This window comes from Falco naumanni, chromosome 3 (assembly GCF_017639655.2).
Source record: "Falco naumanni isolate bFalNau1 chromosome 3, bFalNau1.pat, whole genome shotgun sequence".
NCBI classification, from domain to species: Eukaryota; Metazoa; Chordata; class Aves; order Falconiformes; family Falconidae; genus Falco; species Falco naumanni.
This window is the reverse complement of record NC_054056.1, coordinates 38176165-38196591: the sequence shown is the minus strand read 5'-3', so window position 1 is coordinate 38196591 and position 20427 is coordinate 38176165. Positions and strand designations below refer to the sequence as shown.

Here is a 20427-nt window from a genome sequence, read left to right as displayed (position 1 = left end):
CCTCCTGTCCTAAGAACTTCAAACACAATGACGGATCCCCTCGGCCTGTTGGCAATCCTGCGCTTGGAGAACTGCACCAGCCTGGTGGTTATCAGGCAGTCAGGAAGAACTTCAAGTTGAGAGTGACATTCTTCATTAAAAAAAAGTTTTTATACTGAAAATGTGCTTTGTTCAAAAGAGCACTGCAAATGTCACTTATCTTATTAAAATCAATGTAATAAATAAAATATAAACAACCTGTGTCCAAAACTATGAATAATATTTTTATCTACCTCACTATACATCTGGCCCACTGTGCCCCTCCCACCCACCCTTTCTTAAATTTTTTAAAAATTTTTTTGCATGCGATTTTTTTCCCCGTTTACTACAAAGAGCAGATAAGGTTACATATCGTACACTGGGAAAAGCTGCCAAAAAGATTAGACTATAGTCCTAGATTACCAATAAACCAATTCTACATCACAATACCTGCCTGCATGAACTACTTGGGCTGTGTCCTATAGAGCAGGTGATGACTTGCGAGAGACTTCTCCCTCTGCGCACAGCCAAAAGTGTGCCAGGTGATGTCAAGACTATTACAATGACTAATCACAGAAATGTTTGCAACCTAAACCAAATTCCTTAATTGTAATTTAAGCAATTTACAACTACTCCATTTGTGGTGGGTCTTATGCTGTGAAAACCGTATGCTGAACTGTTGCCTGAATCAAAGAAATGAAGAAATAGCAGATTCTTTTTTTGACTTCCAGAATCCCAAGAGCTAAGATGAATATGCCAGCTCTTCTGGCCTCCTGGCCTAACGTCCTTTTCTTTTTTTTTTTTTTTTGTAATTAAAAATAAATTATCTGTCCCTTACATTTTTTTTTTTTTTTTAGGTTTTTACTTTAAATGCACAGAAATGGTCAGTATCATTCATATTTGAGGAATGTGTCCTGGGTTTTCTTTTTGGTATGGGTTAAAATAAATGATTGTCCTAATGGTTCAGGAGTTGGACCCTTCTGTAGCCTGAAGAGTTTGGAGACTCCAGACTTAAGTCTGTTGGGTCTTTGTTTTCCATTCCCTCAGGGAGATGGCAAGATCAGACTCTGCCTTCCTTGAGCAGCTGCTGGTTGGTGGCTGGAGAGTAATGAAATTTCCTCAAGAGAAGATCAAGAGATGCTATTTTCAAGGAAATGGCACCTAAGGGTGAAGGAGTCAATGAAAAATCCAATAACCCCTTCCTTTGTGAGTATGTGGCCTAACAATTTTGAATTGCTATCAATGGTTAAAAAAGTGAGTAAGAGAAAGCACATACTGGAGTTTCCACTGTTGAAAAAAAAACTTAAAATGAAACAAAAATTGAAGCCTTAACAAAGAAAACATTGGATGAAAAGAAGTCTTACGCCACACAAACACACACACTCAAACACACGCACACAGAATACTATGCATACATGGACACACACAAGTAAGAATGTGTATTTGTATGGTAGGTTCTTGGAAATAGACATTCTTAGCAAATATGGATGACAGATCAATTGTAATTTATTTTCTTTTAACACTGTATCATCATAAAGAAAACTGGTATAAATGAAAAAAATCTATTTCAAATATCTACATCTAAAATTTTAGGCAGTGAAAAAGCACTTTGTTGACAAGGAGTGTGGAATGATGAATGTTAATTGTCAGAAACTGCTGAATGCCTTTTTTTTTTTAGTTGCCACAAACAAATTCACATATCAGAACAAACAATACTGCTAAATATTCCTTTTTGTGGTATTTTTTTGGATTTTTTTTTGTTAAAACGCACCGGGGAAAAGAAAACAAAAAACTGGAAATTCATACATCTTTCAAAATTTGAAATTGAAGCAATATTTAGAACCATAGATGAAGAAACACTGTGGCATTGGTGTAATATACACAATGCACTTTTTTTTTTTTATCTGTAATGTACATCAAATACTTTACAACAATGCATTAACAAAAGGCAAGAAACATCTTGCTGTACAGAGGAAACCCCAAATGCAACTTGAAGCCTAGATTCACAATGAATGAGGATATTAAACAAACTGTGAGACGCTGTTCCCCATAAAGTATGTACGTTGCTCAGTTACTTGTGCTTAACTCTTAACCCACATCCACTCATATTCTCCCTCCTTCCTTCAGCCACATTCAATATACAGCACTGAACTTTAGACTCTACAGGCCAACAGTAAAGTTGCCCCACACTGTAAAATATATATATGTATATATATATATATTTCTTTCTAATTACTCCCAGGTTTAGCTTTCATATCTTTCAGCCTTCTAAAAAAAATCTCTTAATTTTTTCCACACTGGTTATCTGGGCCTTCCTATGGAACAGGCTTTAACAAACTAAATTTGCAGGAAAAAAAATGTCTTGTGGTATGCATGCACATGCACAGTTCCTGGAGCTTTTGTATCTGCCCAAGTCTCAAACCCAGGAGTCGGGAGAGGCTGGATAGTGGCTTGTTTCATAGTTAAGTTCACTATAGGGACGAGCAGCTGAATAGAAGTCGACGTAGTTGCCAGTTGACTTTAGTCCCAGGTGCATGTTGTATTCACTTGCAGGTGGACGATGATGCACTTGGTCCTCAAAGAAGGACTCATCATAGTTTCTTGTTGAATTCTGAAATGGCTGATATGGTTCATAATCTTTTCTGCTGGGCTCCTGTGGAACTGGCTGTGTTGAAACCTGAAAGACAGTAATAACCACAGCTTGTTAGATACCGTTCGTTGTGGGCAACAGGATGGAAGAAGGAGTAAATCTGACTTGTATTTATGTTGCTGGAAATATAATGTTGTGCATTACCTTAACATATGCTCAAGATATTGCTCGGTGGTGAATTAATTCTGCAGCTTTGCCTTGTCATTGTATTTCTTTACATTTATTTATTCAATATTATTATTAAATATATTTATTATTTAATATTACTGCTGCTAAAGATGCTGGTTTACTTCAAAAGTAGGTCAAGCAGTGTAGTTTACAGTTCCTTTCATTAACTATAATCTGTGTATAACTTTCTGACTATTTTGCAGATATATAATGCAAACATTGGTGGCCAAAACTCAGCCTTGAAGAATTTGAATGGAAGCGATACACACGCCAAGGACACTAAATATTTTGCAGCTGCCTTTGACACAAGTGAGATTTAGGGTGACACCACATCCTTAAGAATCATTTATAGTCTTCAAGGCCCTGACATGAAAAATTTTCAAGCTAAGTGCCCTGAAATGTGTCCTTCTGGTACTGTTAAGCAGAATCATCTTCTTAACCACCTCCTCGACACTTCATGCTGGCAATCTTGTGTTGTTGCTACATTCCAGCAAGCTGCCTTGAAGCTGAAATACTTATGATATACAGAAAAAAAATCTCGTTGGTCCCCTAGTTTAACGTTGCCACAAAGTCTTTTTTTCAGGCAGCCCAAGCGAGTCTCTGTTTTTATAGTTGGGACTTAATTAAAATCTGAAATTTATAAACAAGTGCTAAGTATCTTAGCGGAACACTGCCTTTCACTTCATGCCACCTCAGTAAGTTTGGGCAGACTTTGTGACTGCAAAATGATACAGCCTTTCAGTGGTCAAATGGTCACCACTGGGAATCCTGATGGTCAGACACCAGTGTCAGAAAACTTTGCAGATCCTGCTGACTCTACCAGAGCTAGTACGGCTCCTTTAAGAAGAGAACAGTTGCACTGCTATGGCCCGAACTCTGGTATTCTTTCAAAGCATGTCCGTACTAAGACTCTATGCATAGAGTGAAAAAGGCTGTCTATGCCTACCTACTGCCTTTAAAAATCCCACAAATGATGTTGCAAGACTGTGCCCAATATTAGAACTGCACAAGGGAGCATAACTACTCTAGTTTTTATTCCTAGTGCTGCTACCAACGTGTACAGGACATTCAGCCCCTCATTTCCTTCCACATATTCAAACACAAGTGTTTAATTTTGGACACAGGAGAAAAATTTTATATGAAATGACCTATTCATATGCCCAAAAGGTGGAGATGGTATATTTTTAGTAGAAAATACGAGAATGAAGTACCATTTCTGGGTTCTTTTTAGCTAAAACAAGTCTTTCTGATATGTCAATCACAAACCTGGCATTTAATTGAGAAAGCAAGTGGGAAAAGGTGGAAAATTGGTTTTGTTTTGCTCCCCTCCCCATTTGTTTTCTTTTTGCTCAAACTCTCAGCCACAAAATCAAATTAGTTGATTCATGACTGCAGTTAGAGTGCACCTGCTCTTACACCACCTCATACCCTTATCTTCTTTAAATACTGTATTAATTAAAAAAGCTTAATCTCTCTAAATGCAATAAAAGCAGAAACACCTTCATGCACTGAACTGGCTCACACAAAGAAAGAACATGGTGCACCACAGGAAATACTGGATACTTAAAAAAACAATAAAGAGAAATGTTGGCACAGAATATCAGAAACTCTTTTCACCTTAAGTCTGTGGATTAAAACTGAAATATGAGTCTCTTAAGATTGAAATTCCAGGTAATCTAGTGAAAATTTTCAGAGAAAAAATATTTTTTATCAATTTTATTAAACATTCATTTACCTGTCTGATACTAGTGGTACTTCTCAAAGCTCTCTTTAAATGTTTTCGGCCTCATTTCTCTAGTTGAAAAATGCTGCCACTTTGGCGTATTACATAGGGAAGTTTAAATATTAAGGAGTTGTGGTAATTAAGGCTAAACTAGCATTACACATAATGATGAAACAAAAGTCTACGGCTGCAGAAAAACATCCGTTTCCTGGGAGCCAAGGAAATACATTGGCAGTACCAGCCATATGAATGCCATACACGTTAGTAAGGCAACCGCCCTTTTTCTGAGTGCATTAGCTTGGCACACAAGCTGCCAGTTCCATTTTTGTAACGCTCACCTTATCCAGGTGCACTTACTGCTTCTGGCTTTCAGAAACAGGACATTTTATGAATCCCAAAGCTCTAGACTGAATGGCTTGGATGTACATACATGGGAAGTGGCCTTGCCAGTGAAATGCTAGCTTTTGTCTCCCCCATGCCCCAGTGCATATTTTAAAAACCAAACAAAAAGTCTTGTTGCAGTCATGCTAAGTGGCAAATCAGAGAGCTTTAGCTACACGGAAGTACAGAGTGCACATCCCTGCAAGAGATACAGGAGGTTCTTTCTCCAGGCCTGTTCCAATCTTGAGTTTTTGCTAGGATGCCTTAGCACATGAGCCATCTGGTATCAGCAGTAGCGCTGAATTTTATGATGGCTATACTCAAGTAATGAGATGTGCCTGCCCTGCACCAAATTCACTGACATGGGATATCATGAGATACCAGAGCCAGCAGAATTGAACATTAGCTTGGCTTTTGTAGCCTGTGCCACACGTACCTAGAATTTCAAAGGCATTCAGGTCTCAAGCCCCTCTTGATTTCAGCGTGAGTTAGCGGCTTAAAAACCTTGGATAATTATTGCTCATATGCTGTCATAACCTGTTGGACATTTTTGAAACTTGGGCTGAAATTATCCATTAGCATAAAGATTATAGCTTGTTTGAAGCCAGTACTAGCATTTGTGCAAGCGGGTGACTCAGTTCCTCTGATGTAGATTTATCAATCGGTATTTTGCTTTATTTCCGTATAAGATGTTACAGTGGTCTTTTGCCACCTGAAACAGTAACATTTTAGCCTCTGTACTTACCTGGTTATGTTTGATATCTTCAGCAGGTGCACCATACGAATTCCTGTACAAAGTTGAGATTCCAGTGTTCTGAGCTGGAGAGAGATAAAAAGGAAGGAAAAAGCAGATTTACCAAACACACCTCTTTGGCCTCAAAGTGAATTAAGTCATTAAATATATTATACAACATCTCTTTCCCACACAGAAAAATCCTTAAAAGCATCTGCAGACTTCTGTTTTCTCTTCCTCCCACTAAACAGTCACAATCTTTGCTTTGCTGTACATGCATGTACATGGTATACACTTACTACTTGTAACAGACACTGTGTCATGTTTATACCGATCTTGTGCACTTCACGTATAAGTCAACAAAGTAATTTCATATACAGCTAGCATTCAGTAATGTATTTCAGGTTATATATGTGATTTATGTCACACATACACTAAACAGGTAACAGTTGAGATTAAGAAACATTTCAGTCTTTTCACTTCAGTTGTATATGTGGCTTATTTATACTACAGTGCTTTTGCTATATCGTGAATTATTCACGGAAAAGTGATTAAATGCAACTGAAAAATGAGTTATGCAGAAAATTAATATGTAGTTATACCGAAGAGGTCTGGCCAAGATGGTCTCAAATCCATGAACTGCTGTTACATTCCTCTCGGATGTCCTGCTACTAATATGCATGGACAAAACTGAGCTATGAGTTCAAAACCAGAAGTAATTCTAAAGACAAGGATAACATCACACAGTTTTGCAAAAATTTATTTCCCACCCTGCCCCAGAAAACCACATAAAAAGCTAGGATTCTCCCTACAAAGCTGACTTCACTGATCACTTTGATCTGACTATCTAGCTAAGCTTAGTTTGTTGGTAGAACTCAAAAGACTCATATTTCAGAGAATATGAGGGTAGTATTTTGTGTGGCTGCTGCACACTGTTCTTACTGGGTATGCATTATTAACTTTCCAGGTGTTATAACCAATGAATTGACGCTGTCATGAGGACTCCCATTATAAAAGCATGTGCCTGAAAATAAAATTTGAGTAGCTTTTAATCACAGACAGCAGTGGAATTGAAACATGTTGCTAATGTGACTTCTCTCAGGTCTCTGTGTAATGGTATAAAACCTGGAGGCACCAAGAGTTGCTTTTAAATACCTTCACAACTCAGAACCTTTGAGGGTGAGGACTGACCATCACAGCTGAAACCTAACATGGGATCCATGTTAGTCACATCACTAAGAAGAACCACAGTTACTGAAGAAGTAACCACTTTTTCTTCCTTTGGCAACCTGCTAGCATGGACCCCAGCATGTACAACTGCCTCTATCTTTCCCCCTGCCAGCGCATCCTCTCTGGAGAAAGGAATGGTATCGTCTTCAGTCGAAGTTGACTGTAATATGCCACTTCTGATTCATATCTCTCATGGGTTCCATGGTTAGGGTATAGTTTTTGTCAGTTTGGTGCACTGCTCGTTGCTGCTGATTTACAGATCTCCAGCGGGTTCTTGAAACAGGATAAAGACAGGACCTTTATAGTGGGGTGATGAGCCCTAACCGCTGGAAGATTTTTCACTTCATAACCATTAGCACATAAGGGTGAAAAAAACTCTTGTTTTTTTGAAAAGCTGGATGCAGTTACATTATGCAGTGCACAATCCTGTGTAGGAAATGGGGAAGAGCTCTGGAGGCCTCCAAGGAGTACAGCAGGATCCTTTTCTTGGAGGTGGGAAGAACATAAAATCCAGTAACAGATGCTGGTTGGTCTTCTCCAGTGGTAGGTATTCTTAATTCCACCTGTGTGCTAATAGGTGGTAACAGATGGAAATGATGACTGCTTGAATAGTTAGTTCCTCTTTGGTCATAGATGGTGGTGCTAAAGGGTTGATCTGCAGAAGTTCTCTGTTCAGGCTGCGTTTTGTCACCTAACTTGAGTGACGTCTGAGACAACTGTTATTTCAGCATTTTTTGTATTCCAGCTGCATCCTCTGATACAGTGTTTGCAAATCTCCCTCCTGATAACAGCCCTTGGTATTAGAGGAGTCCGCATCAGCATTGCTATTTATGGTGCATCTTATGATGGCATGACTCTCAGTAGTACAACTGCCAGACCTTTCCTTGACACCATCTTTTTTATGCTGCTTTTCTGAGTTTTTGCTTGTCCCACAAAGTGCTAGAAGAAGTTGGGTTATACAACTTCCTCTTCTCAAGATCTAAAGATACCCAGAGTTAGTGTTTCACCCACCCGTTTTGTGAAGTGCTACTTCTTGAAAAAAATGAAACTGACATTCAATGTGTTGGACTCTCATAAACAGAGGAAGAACTTCTTGTAACCATTTTGTTTTCATGTACATAAACGGCAAGATAAGCAGGGTTGAAGTTTCATGCATGCAAGCTATTAGTCAGATATGACTGAACATATTCAGTCCAGACAGGACAATAATGTTCATGGTTACCTGACATCAAGAATAGAAGACTGGTATAAGGTGCGACATCGGAGAGCTTTATGAAGAATCTGATGAAAAACAGCAAACTGGGCACATGCTAATTTGTATGTTGTTCCTTCAGGCAACTGGAGAGACTTCAGGAAGGGTCATGGCCTTTCCATCTTTTTGCAGGTATATAAAAAGGTGCAGTATATATGTGCTACTAATAGCCACGACTATTCTAAAACCAGAAATAGTCCAGAGCTGGTGCGTGGCTGTCCAATGCACTAATGTGGCATTTGCCCTGATGTTCTCAGAATTGTCACATGGCAGATTGAAGACTTGCAGTCTCCCAGATCACATATTCTGTGATAGAAAATGGATAATACCAGCTTATGAAAACAGCTGCAAGGTCTGCATTGCTGATTTCACTGCAGTGAGATGGATGCAAATTCACAAGTTTAAAATGAAAAAAAAAAAAAGTACTATCCTTTTCTTAATGTAATAAAAATGATGACACATCAAATGCTTGGAAATGAATGCCAGGAGTTCAAGAACAAGAATTCTTGGCTTAGTTGCTGGGAGGCCGAGGTAATTCTGTCACTGAAGGAAACGTAAGTCAAGCGATGTAGCTGCTAGCATGCAGCCCTGCTCCAGTATCTGCTTCTGAGCACACAGGCAGCATCCCTGGGAACTCCATTCCCGCTCTGCCGTGCCTCAGTGAGCAGTTGACTCTTGCTGTCCAAAAGCAGAGGGTAAATATAAATGAAAGAAGGGAGAGAATGAGCTAGATGAACAGACAGATATTGTGTGGTTTGTATCTGATTCTTCCTCCTCATATTGTACATGTACAATCATGATAAAATTATCGAACAGAGAGAGAGAGAGGTTAATGAAACAATTTTCTTTTTTAAAACATGGCAAGATGAGGGAAAGGGGTAGAAGAAGTAAGAGATGGGAGATTTTCCAGGAGCTACACTTCCTTACAGAAATGTAAGAAATGTAGCTGCAGATGAAATGATTTGAGGAGTGATAGGTGTGGTTGTGTTGTGTGTATTTTATGCTGTATCTAAACACTAGCACATTAGTACTGAAGAGGTACGTTTTACTAGGCAAGATTGTGAAGGTTCCAAAATGAACACTATGATCAACCTGCAGTGCTTTGTGGTTGCATTGCATAAAGAACATTACAGAAAAAATACCTTCCTTTCTCCCCTGTTTGGTTTTCAAGGTGATACTGGTTTAAAAAAAAAATACAAAAATCATAGTTTCTCATAGCAGTTTCCTGCAAAGCTGACAACAGCTTTGAAAATTATGTCACTCAGTGGTTTATGTGACAAAGGTATCACCCACCAAAGCTGTTCCCATATATCCCAGTCGCTTGATTCATGGTTTAATATTCAGCTTCACTTCTTGTAAGTACTTATTCTGAACACATTTACAGACACATTGAAATAACAAGGTGCTACCCTTTTGCCCTCAGAAACACAGACTGATAGTAAGAAAGGAAAGCTCAGCCGGACAGGTAGTCATCCTCAACCAGTACTGCATAACCTGCCTGTTCTTGCTATGAGCAGCAGGACTCCATTTCCTACATTATACTTCAAGACAGTAAAGGCAAATGCTTCTGTGCCTCACAAATCTCAGCTAGCAGAGATCATTACCTGTCACTATCACTGCCACCTTCCTGCATGGTGAAAGATGAGGTAAGGGCATGAGAAGAGATTACAGCCTGTTATGGTTTCTTAAAGTAATAACAATTCAAGTAGCCTGAGCATCTGCAGCTATTGTAACAGATGATGGTGGCTGTTTGTGTTCTGAATGCACAGAGACTTGCAAGTAAGTTTAAGTAAAAGAAGTATAGATGATTGACTCTTTACAACCAAAAGAAAATAAATTAATCAGAAGGTGTTTCTGCTGGTGGAAGTGAAGATACAGGCTGCAGACTGTGATGCGCATATTAGTTCAGTGAGGGAACTAACAAAGCAAAAAAACACTTCAGAGCAGGAGTTCCACGATAGTATACAGTAACCTTAACTTTCCTGTTCTGAAGGAAAACACCATGGCATAAATAATGTTATCACATGCACTTATAGGTCCTGGGTTTTTTTAAACAAATATAACAAAATTTAATCTTAAATATATACTTTAGGTGGTAAAATTTTATTATTGGTTATTATTTTCTACAAAGAAGATGGACAGTAAATATAAAAAGCATCATAAACCTGTGAAGAGGGCAATGAGAACTTTGATATTGTTCCTCTATTTTTTAGCTGTCCTTGCAAAATCAATATCAGTTATCATGCTGTTTACTTCATAGTTTCTCTATTTTTCCCAGAGGTTGCCTGACAACTCCCCACAACAGCAAGAAGCCAACACTTCTACTTGGAAAATCCATCACAAAACCTTCATTTCAGTCCCAGCCAAGAGGTCATAAAATTTTGGAACTATAAGCTGAGAAGAGTTTTGGAGAAGAGCACGGAGACAGTCATGGATAAATTAGGACTACAGCTGTGGCTCTACATTCTGTGTAAATCCGTAAATCAGAGAAAGCTTTGTGTAATACATCAGCTTGGCACAAAATACAAGAGCAGCTCAAAATATGTATACGCCAGGTGGAACCTGAAAAAACATTTATCTGAGTCCTGTAGGCTCTGTGGATGTATTAGCTGCAATGCACTGTCTGATGCAGAAAATGAAATACAGGCATTGCCATGAACTTGCTACACAAACTTGTATTAGACCATCCAGATAAAGCCCAAACTTCTCACAATTAAAATCACAAATACTGATTTTATATTGATCTTTAATGGAATGTTTATTATTTAATGAGAACAAATATGTTACAAAAATTTCATGTTGAATGTTGACAAGCAAGACTCCTTCAGTCACTTTCTTTTGTTCTGAAAATAGTGCTTATTTTGAGCTTAGACCAAATGAGCAGAGATTTGGTGATCTGTAAGAAAGAGAAAGTGATTTATTAATTCCACATTCATTTGTACAATGGTTGTGTAACATTGTAAAATATTATTACAATTTTCAACTTGATTTTCATTTTGATTGTTTTCACTGAGCTCTGTAGCTGGAAAAACAGTCAGTAGCTGACCACAATGCTGCGAGTTTCAAGTTTCCTTGCTAAAAGCCCACCCAAAAAATCAGTAAGAACAGACAAAATACAAGCAGATATTAAAGGAAAACATGATGCAATAATCAAAGTGGAGCAAAGGCTCCTGGGGAAGTAAAAATCTCACACCCCAAAAATTATATTGAAAGGGAAAGAGGAATAGGAGAAGAAAAACACTACAGTAAAAGACAAAATGAAAATGGTTGTGGAAATGAAACCCCCAATTTTTTAACATGTGGAGAGAGACAAGACTATCTGCAAGGAGACACAGATTTTCCACATGGAAACACTTTTTTTGGGGTGAAACTTCTGATATAATCTGGTAGCCTAAATTTGCAGATACAACTAGAACAAAATACTAATGTTTCTGCTTTTCCAGCCCACTGCTCTTACTCCCGAGATTCCCTCTTCATGGATCCTTGACAAAGTGCTGAAAACAATGCAGTCCTGTCCCTCACAATTACACAAGTAAGGACTACTGAAGTGTTTCAGAGAAACACCTTGGGCAGTGAGTATGAAACATTCAAAATATTACAGATAGATAAAATGCAGTACCTTAACTGAATCTGCTGCAATCTCACGTAGTACACTGCAGATGACATTCAGGACACTCCTCATTTCCGTGGTTTCCAAACGTTCTTGACTTTATTCCTCTTCTTCAGATTTTCACTTTCAGACTAATTAATGTTCAATATTCCATTTTCACACAAATTCAAAGTCTGGCCTTTAGGTTTTGATTACGCAATAGTGTATAACACAGTAGGTGCTGTATGAGAATCACCATATCCTGAATAGTCTTGAAAGCTAGTATGGATGCCCTGATGCTGAGTCAGCATGTTCCTGGTGTCCCCAGTGAGCTGAGGGCCACAAAGACAACCCATTCTGGCATCCTCTGAGCAAGACATCTACAGAGGGCCTGCGAGAAGGTAACAGGCATTCAGAAAGTGCAGAGTGACTGCTCACTTGTGATTTTTTGCTTGCCCTGAGGCAGCATTTGGAGAAGAGGACACCATGGTGCTCAGCACTATATAAATGCAACAAAAAGTTCAATAAGGTTTATATAAGCCTGTGCAATGGTGATGGAGGCCAACATGTATTTTGCAACACAATTAATGAAGAGGTGCAGTACTGGGCAAAGCACTCAACATTTCGTAATTACTGAAATGCTAACAGGTTAATGAGCTCACCAGGGGCCTTCAGTAAAGCCTGCAATAGATGCTATAACATACACAGTGAAAACTGTTGCATTTAAATCAGCTCAGCTGAGAAAGCAACACGGATAGACTTCACAACCAGGTAAAAAATGTTCTAGGAATGGCTGATGTGCAAAATAAGCTAACCAGTCCTGGAAAGCCATTCCCTGCAAAAAACAGATGTTAGAGATCACTGCACATGCTCAACCATTGATATGCTTGCAGAAACACCACTAGTTATTTCCAAGTGATCTACCAGCTTTGCTCTGAAATGAAAACAAATGTAAAATTAAAAATAAATGTCCAATTGGTTTTAGAGCCTTTCTTCTGTGAAGAAACATGGCCTTCACAAATCATTTTCACATAGCATTGTATTCATTAAGATAAAGTATTTCTTCAGCTGTATTTCTCGATTTGGCTAAGACTTTGGCATCAACCAAAGCAGGTCGACCCTTTCCTATAATAAAGTAAACCCAGGCAAGCTTATAAAATCAGCGGTCTATCACAGCTGATTTTTACATATGCTATGCACGCATAATCTCACCTGTCATGGTGTCTTTCCTAGAAGTATGTTCTCCCTTATTTCCATGGTAAGTGGCATTTGTTCCAGTTGATTCATAGTCTGTTTTTCTTTCTTTTAGGCTGATCATTTCCCGAGGTGAGGCTGGGGCACTTGCTAGATCACAAAAATGGATTTATTTTTTCTCGCCACATATGACTGAATGTAGTGCTTAACTCTAGAGTAGACATTTTAGTAAAGTTTACATTTGTAAGCATACTAACATTAAGTTGTTTGATGAAACTACCACATTAGGGAGGGAAAGAAAAGGTGCTTTTTTTCAAGTACAGGACAAATGTATTCATGGGACAATCAACTCTAAACAGAATTTTCTCTCTGAACACTTTACTTTTTTCACTCCCACCCAACATCTAAGATGATCACTATGAAAAGGTACAATAATAATAAATGTTTTTCCCCTTTAGCATTTCAATTTCTTTAACTTGTCAAAACTTTCTGGTATAGGCACTTCCATATTTTTTCTCAAAAGGGTTCATTTATTTCTGTTGTAAAGATCATTAACTTTCAATGTGTGAAAAACCCCTTATGAAATGGTTTCTTACTTCCCCTGTTGAAAATAAACAATTCAATTAAATGATTCTACTGGAGATGGAAAGAAAAGAAAGGTCCTTTTCACAGAAAACATAGCAAAGAATGCCTAACACTTAAAGGTAACTCAAATAATTTCTCTGTCTTTAAATGAACAACTGCCATTAAAACAACAGCTGCTACTTTAAGGTATTATTAAAAGTAAATCCTTCATCACCTATACTTGTGATATGGCTAAAAGGAAGAAAGTGCGAGATGACTAGGAGGAGAACTCGGTTTGTACTTGATTCTCACGCACTGGAGAATGTGAAGGTGATCACTGGCACTGATCATGAAGACTTACAGCTTGTGATGCTTAGGAAAAGGAGAAAAACAGAGGTGAAAATAATGGCTTTCGCATAAACTGGCTTCAATATATTTAGGTGTTGGTAGATACGATGCATTTTTCCTGTTGTGGAGGGTAGGGGAAGGAGTACAAGGTGAGTGGCAGAACACCCCACAACCTTGTGAAGACACAGTGGTACAAAAATAACTAAAGTGCTGGTGCTTACTTCCACACCCTCCCCTGCCTCCACCTCAATATCTGATATGTCAAAAGAGCCTCAAAAGCAGCAACGTCCTTGCTTAAAAAGAAGAAAAAAGATTTTAAAAATTGTAACACAAGCTCACTTATGAAGCTTTATCATAAGTTATATATTTCAACATCTCTAAACTATGTTACATTTTTTTAGTTAAGAAGTAGAGAAGCCCTTGTACTTAACTAATGAGTAAGGAATCACAAGTGATGTTGAATTCTGCTTAGATTGGTTCTGCCAGCCCTGGTCTCTGAATTTACAGAGAAAATGTGGGACAGATGGTTTTTCTTTTGAAGCCATTAGAATTGGTGATTGCTTTTAAATTGCTTGTCAATAGTGACGTAATTCTAAAGCTGATAATCCAGCAGATATAAGGAAACATGATATTAAATTACCAAATCAGCTAATGGCAAATTGAGTATAATAGGGAAGAAAACAGAATACAAACCCTGAAAAAGTTGCTAACACAAGGATGCATGTTGTTTCACATACTCTGGTAATGCTTTTAAGCACTCTGGTGTTTTGAACAGAATTGACTGTTAAAGACAAAACCATCTCTCTGTTCCCTGTGGGAATTCTCTCTCTTCCCATGTAAGAACAACTGCTCTCCAATAAGTGTTAAAATCCAGAAGCATCTTCTTTCAGAGTTTTTACTGGAGGCAGACATAAAATCATTGGTTGACATTAGGCTGGAAATTGCCATCAAGATTTTCTGCTCTTATCCTTAAAGGACACTGAAAAGGCGGCAGAGCTTTCTACGCTAGTTTAAGCATCTTATCACCAAGTCCTAGGGATGGATGGGACACTGAGTTCATTTACTTCAACTCTTCACCTCAAGGTAGGATCTCGTATACCGAAATAATTTGTGACAGATTTTCATCTAAAACTAAAGATCTCTAATGACACAGATCACATAACTGCTTCTAGCAGTCTGTTCCAGTGCTTTGTTTCCCTACTGTTAGAAAATGTTCCCTGATGTCTAGCCTGACTCCTTGCTGCTCATTATTTCCATTTGTCTGCTATGAAAGTAGAGAAACTTCATGCCACTCCTCTTTACAGCTGGCTGTTAGGTGCTTCAATACTGGGTGCATACTTCCTCCCACTGCCCCCATCTTGTGTCTCTCTTATTTGACTTCAACAATTACAGTCCTTTCAGTGTGTCCTCATATCCCGATTTCTCCATCTCCCGATTCATGTGTGCAACTGACAAAAAAAAATAAATCCCTAAATCATTTCTGAAGAACTATTGTCTAGCTAGATATTCTCATTATAATTTATTTGTAAAGGATTGGATCTTTTTTTCCCTTTGGACAGCATCTCAAATTTCTCAGGATCGCTCTGACTTCCAATAATGCCCTTCAAGGTACATGAGTTTCTCTGAGCTTTATGTCACCCGCAAAGTAATAGGCATCCTTTGTATATTCAACTGGGTCATTAATAAAACCACTGAAGAGTACCGGGTTGAAGGCAAACCTCCAAGCAAAGCATTCTTCCATTTTGGCAATAAGCAATACCCCTTCTTTGTGAATGCTTTGCAGTCAGTTTTGTATGTACTACACGACATCTCCTGTACTGTTTGCTAGTTTGCCCTATCTTGCATATCATAATCTTCTGTGAAAGTCTTACTGATTACAGCAGATTTTATTTACTGACTGTTCTTTCCACAAAGCACTTTAACTATGTTATAGCAGGAATTCAGGTGGATTTTGTAAGAAGAAATCATATCAAACCAACATTTAGATTTGATATGGATACTACCAGACAGACAGTAATTTATACGACTACGCAGAAATAGACACTCCTAGACTTACGCAGTATCTTGTCTTCCTACTGTCTTTGAGGTCCTCAGATTGAGTTTATTTGTTCCAACAATTTTCTGGAATGAGGTTGAGCTGACTAGTCTGTAATTATATGGGCTTCTCTTCCTTCAGAAACAGCAACTGTTATTTGTCCTTTTTCAGTCTAGTGCTAACTCATTATGACAGTAAGATTTAATCCAAAATTTCTTTAAGTATCTTCTTTAAACAACAGAGTAACAGAGGTGAGGAGATAGTTCTGGCAAGAGACAGAACTAAGATCTCAGGGCCAGACATTTCAAGTGCCTTGCACTTACAGTCAAAATGAGCATTTGGAGAACAAAAAAAAGGAAGGTAGAAGAGCCCTTCATGGACTTGTGCAGTGACACATTTGAAAACTGAATAGCAGCTCTCACTGCAGTTCTGGCTACATTTTAAAATTTCCTCAGTGGTTGTTCTGCAGGACTAAGATTCATCATCTATATAATTAACAAAACAATTTATTAAAAAAAATACAACTGTGGCACAACACTGATTGCAATAATCAGTTGGCAATTTCAAACCTAAACTCTTGGTGTACCTATGGAATGACAACGTTTGACTGAACAAGTAGTAAAAAATACATTGAAAGGCTGACTGATTTACTCTGTTTATCTTAGAAGACTTTCACTGGGAATGGTTTTACCTAACCAAGGCATGTTCTACCTTAGAATAAGCTGAGGGGGAAAATATCCAGATTTCTGAACAGAAAAATTAACTAACACTGTGGCATAAGTTGTGATACTTACATAAATTCATTGTAGGGACCATACAGAATTAATGATAACTGGTGTAAATATGTCATCAATGTTACATGAAGACCTGTAGTCAATCTTTTGTGAAACTTACACATGCATGTGTATGCACACATATAGCATCGGAATAAAAGCTGACAAAAAATGATGTGGATCCTTCAGCTTCTGCTAAGTGCGCAGAGTAGTCATAAACAACATAACCGTTTTCAAGACTAGCAAAGTGAGTAACAGAATTTCCTTGTGCTATTAATGGACGCCACTGCCCTAAGACCTAGTCAGTTAATTCCAATCAGGAAAACACTGCATGAGAATTCATAACAAAGAATTATGGAATATTCTTTTTGCTGTAAAACTTCACAAGGTCTTAATAAAAAAATAATTCCTTTTTTGAACAGATAATTCATAGAAGAGTAAATAATGTATTTTTTGCCCTTCCACCATTGTTAACAACAAGTTCAGATGTCAGTGATATTGTTTAAAGAAGGAAAATAACACTGATGGGTTATCTCTGTCTTTACCTCAGTCCTGAAAACCTGGTCTTACCTGAGCGGTTGTTAGGAGACATGCGCACGGGAGAGATGGAGGGCGTGCGTGATGAAGAGTATGGTCTTTGCCGATCCCTTTCTATTGTTGAAGATGAGGCTACAAAGTGATACTGTGACCATCCATCCTGCAACATCAGACATTATGACAGCAGTCAGTGAAAATGCCATACAGTTCCTCATTTTAAGTACCAAGTTTTTTCCTCTTTTCACTACATATACACAAATAGGCTACTAGCTTTTTCCTGCCACTGGGTGGCAAATACTCTTAGCAGTGCAGGGTACCATGTGGTGAGTGCAGTGACACACCAGGAGAAAAATTAAAATGCAAAAGTTCTTTATGGTAACACATTCCAGAAAGACTCAAGTTACGAAAACACTGAATGACTTTTTAGTCTATTTGTTTACCAGTTCTATCTTTTCCCATGCCTCTGTTTTTACACTGCCAATGGCATTCTGGCTATGAAAATATTCCAAATCACAAGACTGCCTGTTTTCATGGTGCAAATCAGTTTTTTTCTTTAAGTCATTTCTATCTTACAAGGAAATTTTTGATTAAGTAGACGGTGAAGCTCCAAGATTATCAAAGTTATTGCTACTATTTGGGTATCTATTGTCTAATTATATTAACTGCCCACTTGTTCACATGTAAGGGAAAAGAATCAATGCATTTTCCTTGTTGCATTTTTCTCCAAGATGTATAGAAAATAATTCTATTCCTTCTACTTAAACATGTGGCCATGGTGATGTACTTTTTAAAAAAGAAACTAAGTAGTACAAACACTAGGAACAGTTGGATCAGCAATAAAACCCATCAATTTAAATCATTCATGTTTTGTGCCTGTACCATAATATAATGCAATTAAAAAAAAATGTACTTTACATATCTAAAAGGATATTAAAAATAGTTTGAAAGTATCATGACAGAATAAATTTGCTTTTGCTAGTGCTCTTATTAAATGACAGTATTTCAAATGTCTTCAAGCATTGATAGCTTTTATCTGTCTTTATCACTGCTTATGTTAAATCTAAACCAGTAACACTGAGTTTTCCAAATCTTGCACTGAAGGCATAAGATTTCTGTTGAGCTCAGTGGAAATCAAGTCAAGCACCTGACATGTGCTAAACAAAAATTTTGAAATGAAAGGCTGAATAAAAATAAAGACAATAAAATATTACCAAAAACCAGCTGGAATTTTCCTCTTGCTTACAACAAAAATAATACTCCATTGGAGTAGTAAAGAATATTCCCACCCCTACCTCAGGCTGCTCCAGACATCCAACCCTGAATACCCCCACCCCCCCCATCCTCTGCCTTTGCCCAAGGCATCTCTGTGACTGTTCCCTCCACAGAGACCATGGGCACCTGGGTCTCGGAACTGCAAGAGAAAATGGCTTGAAAATCCCCCTTCCACTAAACTTTTAGGAAAGAGAACTCAGCAAGAGTGTGGCACAGCATGAGGAAAGAAGATACTCATACCTGATATAGAGGGAAATGTTGTAAGTAAATCAAGACAGACAAAGGTGACACCTAAGTACAGACTCTGAATGCCTGTACTCCTTACATAACATGTTTGTATAAACATGCGTGTATCTCAGTTGTAATGTCAAAGGGAAAAAAAAAAGGAAGAGTGAAGCCTGGGCCATGGCTTTCACAGCAGTCATGCCCTTCCCTGGAGGCTATAGTGAGTGTTTGCCCACAGAGGTCACTCCTGTTTAGGGCACTGAACTGCACCTCGTATTTCATGACAGTCATATAAGAAAATATAAGGAAGAAACCCAGTTAATTAATAAAAAATACTAAGAGTAACTTGGAAAAAGAAACAGTTAATCTTTAATACTACTTGCTTAAAGCAAAATTTTCTATATCCAATCTTTCATTTCCCACAAGCAGCTTCTACACGAGTTGTGTCCTCCAACCTAGCGCAAGGAACAGTGAGAATGCAAACAAAAACATCTGTAAGGCCCTAAATTCTTAAATCAAATTTGAAATTATTAGAAAATTTCAATAAATATACATATATATAATAAGTGTATCTATAAAAATGCATACATATTTTGAAGAACAAATAATTTATAGCTTTAATTATAATGAATAGCTTAAGTAAAATAATCTTATCCAAGCATCAAGATTGTAAATAACATAATTAGCATTGTTTTCACATGTCCTGTTAAGAATAACTTTCATGGTGGTTTCATACAAAAATGAAGCAGCATACATGTGAGAAGCCCAAGCCTTTATCCTCCTAAGAAAAATGGTTCCCTTCTTCCCTGGGGTCAGAAGTTCTTACCAGAAAGGTGATTCTATAATTCACTCTGTTATGGTTTCCTGATCATTTATTTTCTTCTAAACAGACCAATGAAGAGAAAGATACCAAGACTCTAGATCTGATAACAGGAGAAGGAACAGACTATTACTGTCTTCCTGCAAAAGAAGGAGACATCAGCCACACTCACATAGTGCAAGGCAGAAATGCTTCCAGCTTTGTGGATCTCGATACATCCATGCCAGATGCACTCTCCTTTTGCACTCTTGCTTTCCTCAAATCCCTGGCAAGTGGGTCAGAACAAAGTGACCTGAATCTTTCCCCAAACTTTTCTTCCTGTTGTCTGTTCCATCTGTATTGTTTACATTAACACCTGGACCCTGGTCCTGATGGGAAGCGGAGGAAATAAATACCTGTTATCTGCACAGTCCCATGGACTCTACAGGAACAGCATGTGGCACCAACTTTGTTTTTCAGAATATCAACAGGTACTTTGTCAACGTTGCTTCCTCAGAAAAAGTACTGCAAGGCGGTTCAACAGTGAGGGAGCAAAATCCAGCTGTAGTTGGGATGCTGGCAATAGCACTCCTCTGTGCGGCAGATGTTTCTCCTCCTCCTCCCTGCAAATCCTCATTTTTCTCTCTGCCAAGAGTGCCTATAATGAGGTCTTCAAATGAGGCTCAAGTTTGCAAGCCCAATCAGCTCAATAAAACAAGTCAGGCAAACAACAAACTCTAACAGAAGTATTGCGGTGACTTGGTATTGCTTTTGACTAAACAAGGTGCATTGCTATCGCTGTACAACAGCCATCATGGTGTTTTTAACAGCATTATGGGAAACTCCCAGACATCATAGTATCTCAAACCCCTAAAACTTTTAAGTCATCTATTTTTAGATCTCTTCTGCCACAAGGAAGAAGCTTCTTTCCTTGGA

The 20427-nt window shown here is 38.1% G+C and overlaps 1 protein-coding gene and 1 long non-coding RNA gene across 10 annotated transcripts in view; both read right to left on the bottom strand.

Moving 5' to 3' along the window:
• Positions 1 to 1506: 1506 nt before the first annotated feature.
• CTNND2 (catenin delta 2) overlaps positions 1507 to 20427 on the bottom strand; it is a 680248-nt gene continuing 661327 nt past the window's right edge. For all 9 annotated transcript variants that reach the window (XM_040587098.1, XM_040587100.1, XM_040587099.1 and 6 more), the window contains 4 exons: positions 17229 to 17355; positions 12957 to 13088; positions 5686 to 5759; positions 1507 to 2695 (listed from right to left, as the gene is read on the bottom strand). In XM_040587098.1, the coding sequence (XP_040443032.1) occupies positions 2435 to 2695; positions 5686 to 5759; positions 12957 to 13088; positions 17229 to 17355 (594 nt within the window). In that variant the 3' untranslated portion in view covers positions 1507 to 2434. The remainder of the gene's footprint in view (positions 2696 to 5685; positions 5760 to 12956; positions 13089 to 17228; positions 17356 to 20427) is intronic.
• Positions 10885 to 12950, bottom strand: LOC121084968. Its single transcript, XR_005826912.1, has 2 exons — positions 11775 to 12950; positions 10885 to 11051 (listed from the first exon to the last, which is right to left on the bottom strand). It is a non-coding gene; the product is annotated as an uncharacterized LOC121084968 (long non-coding RNA).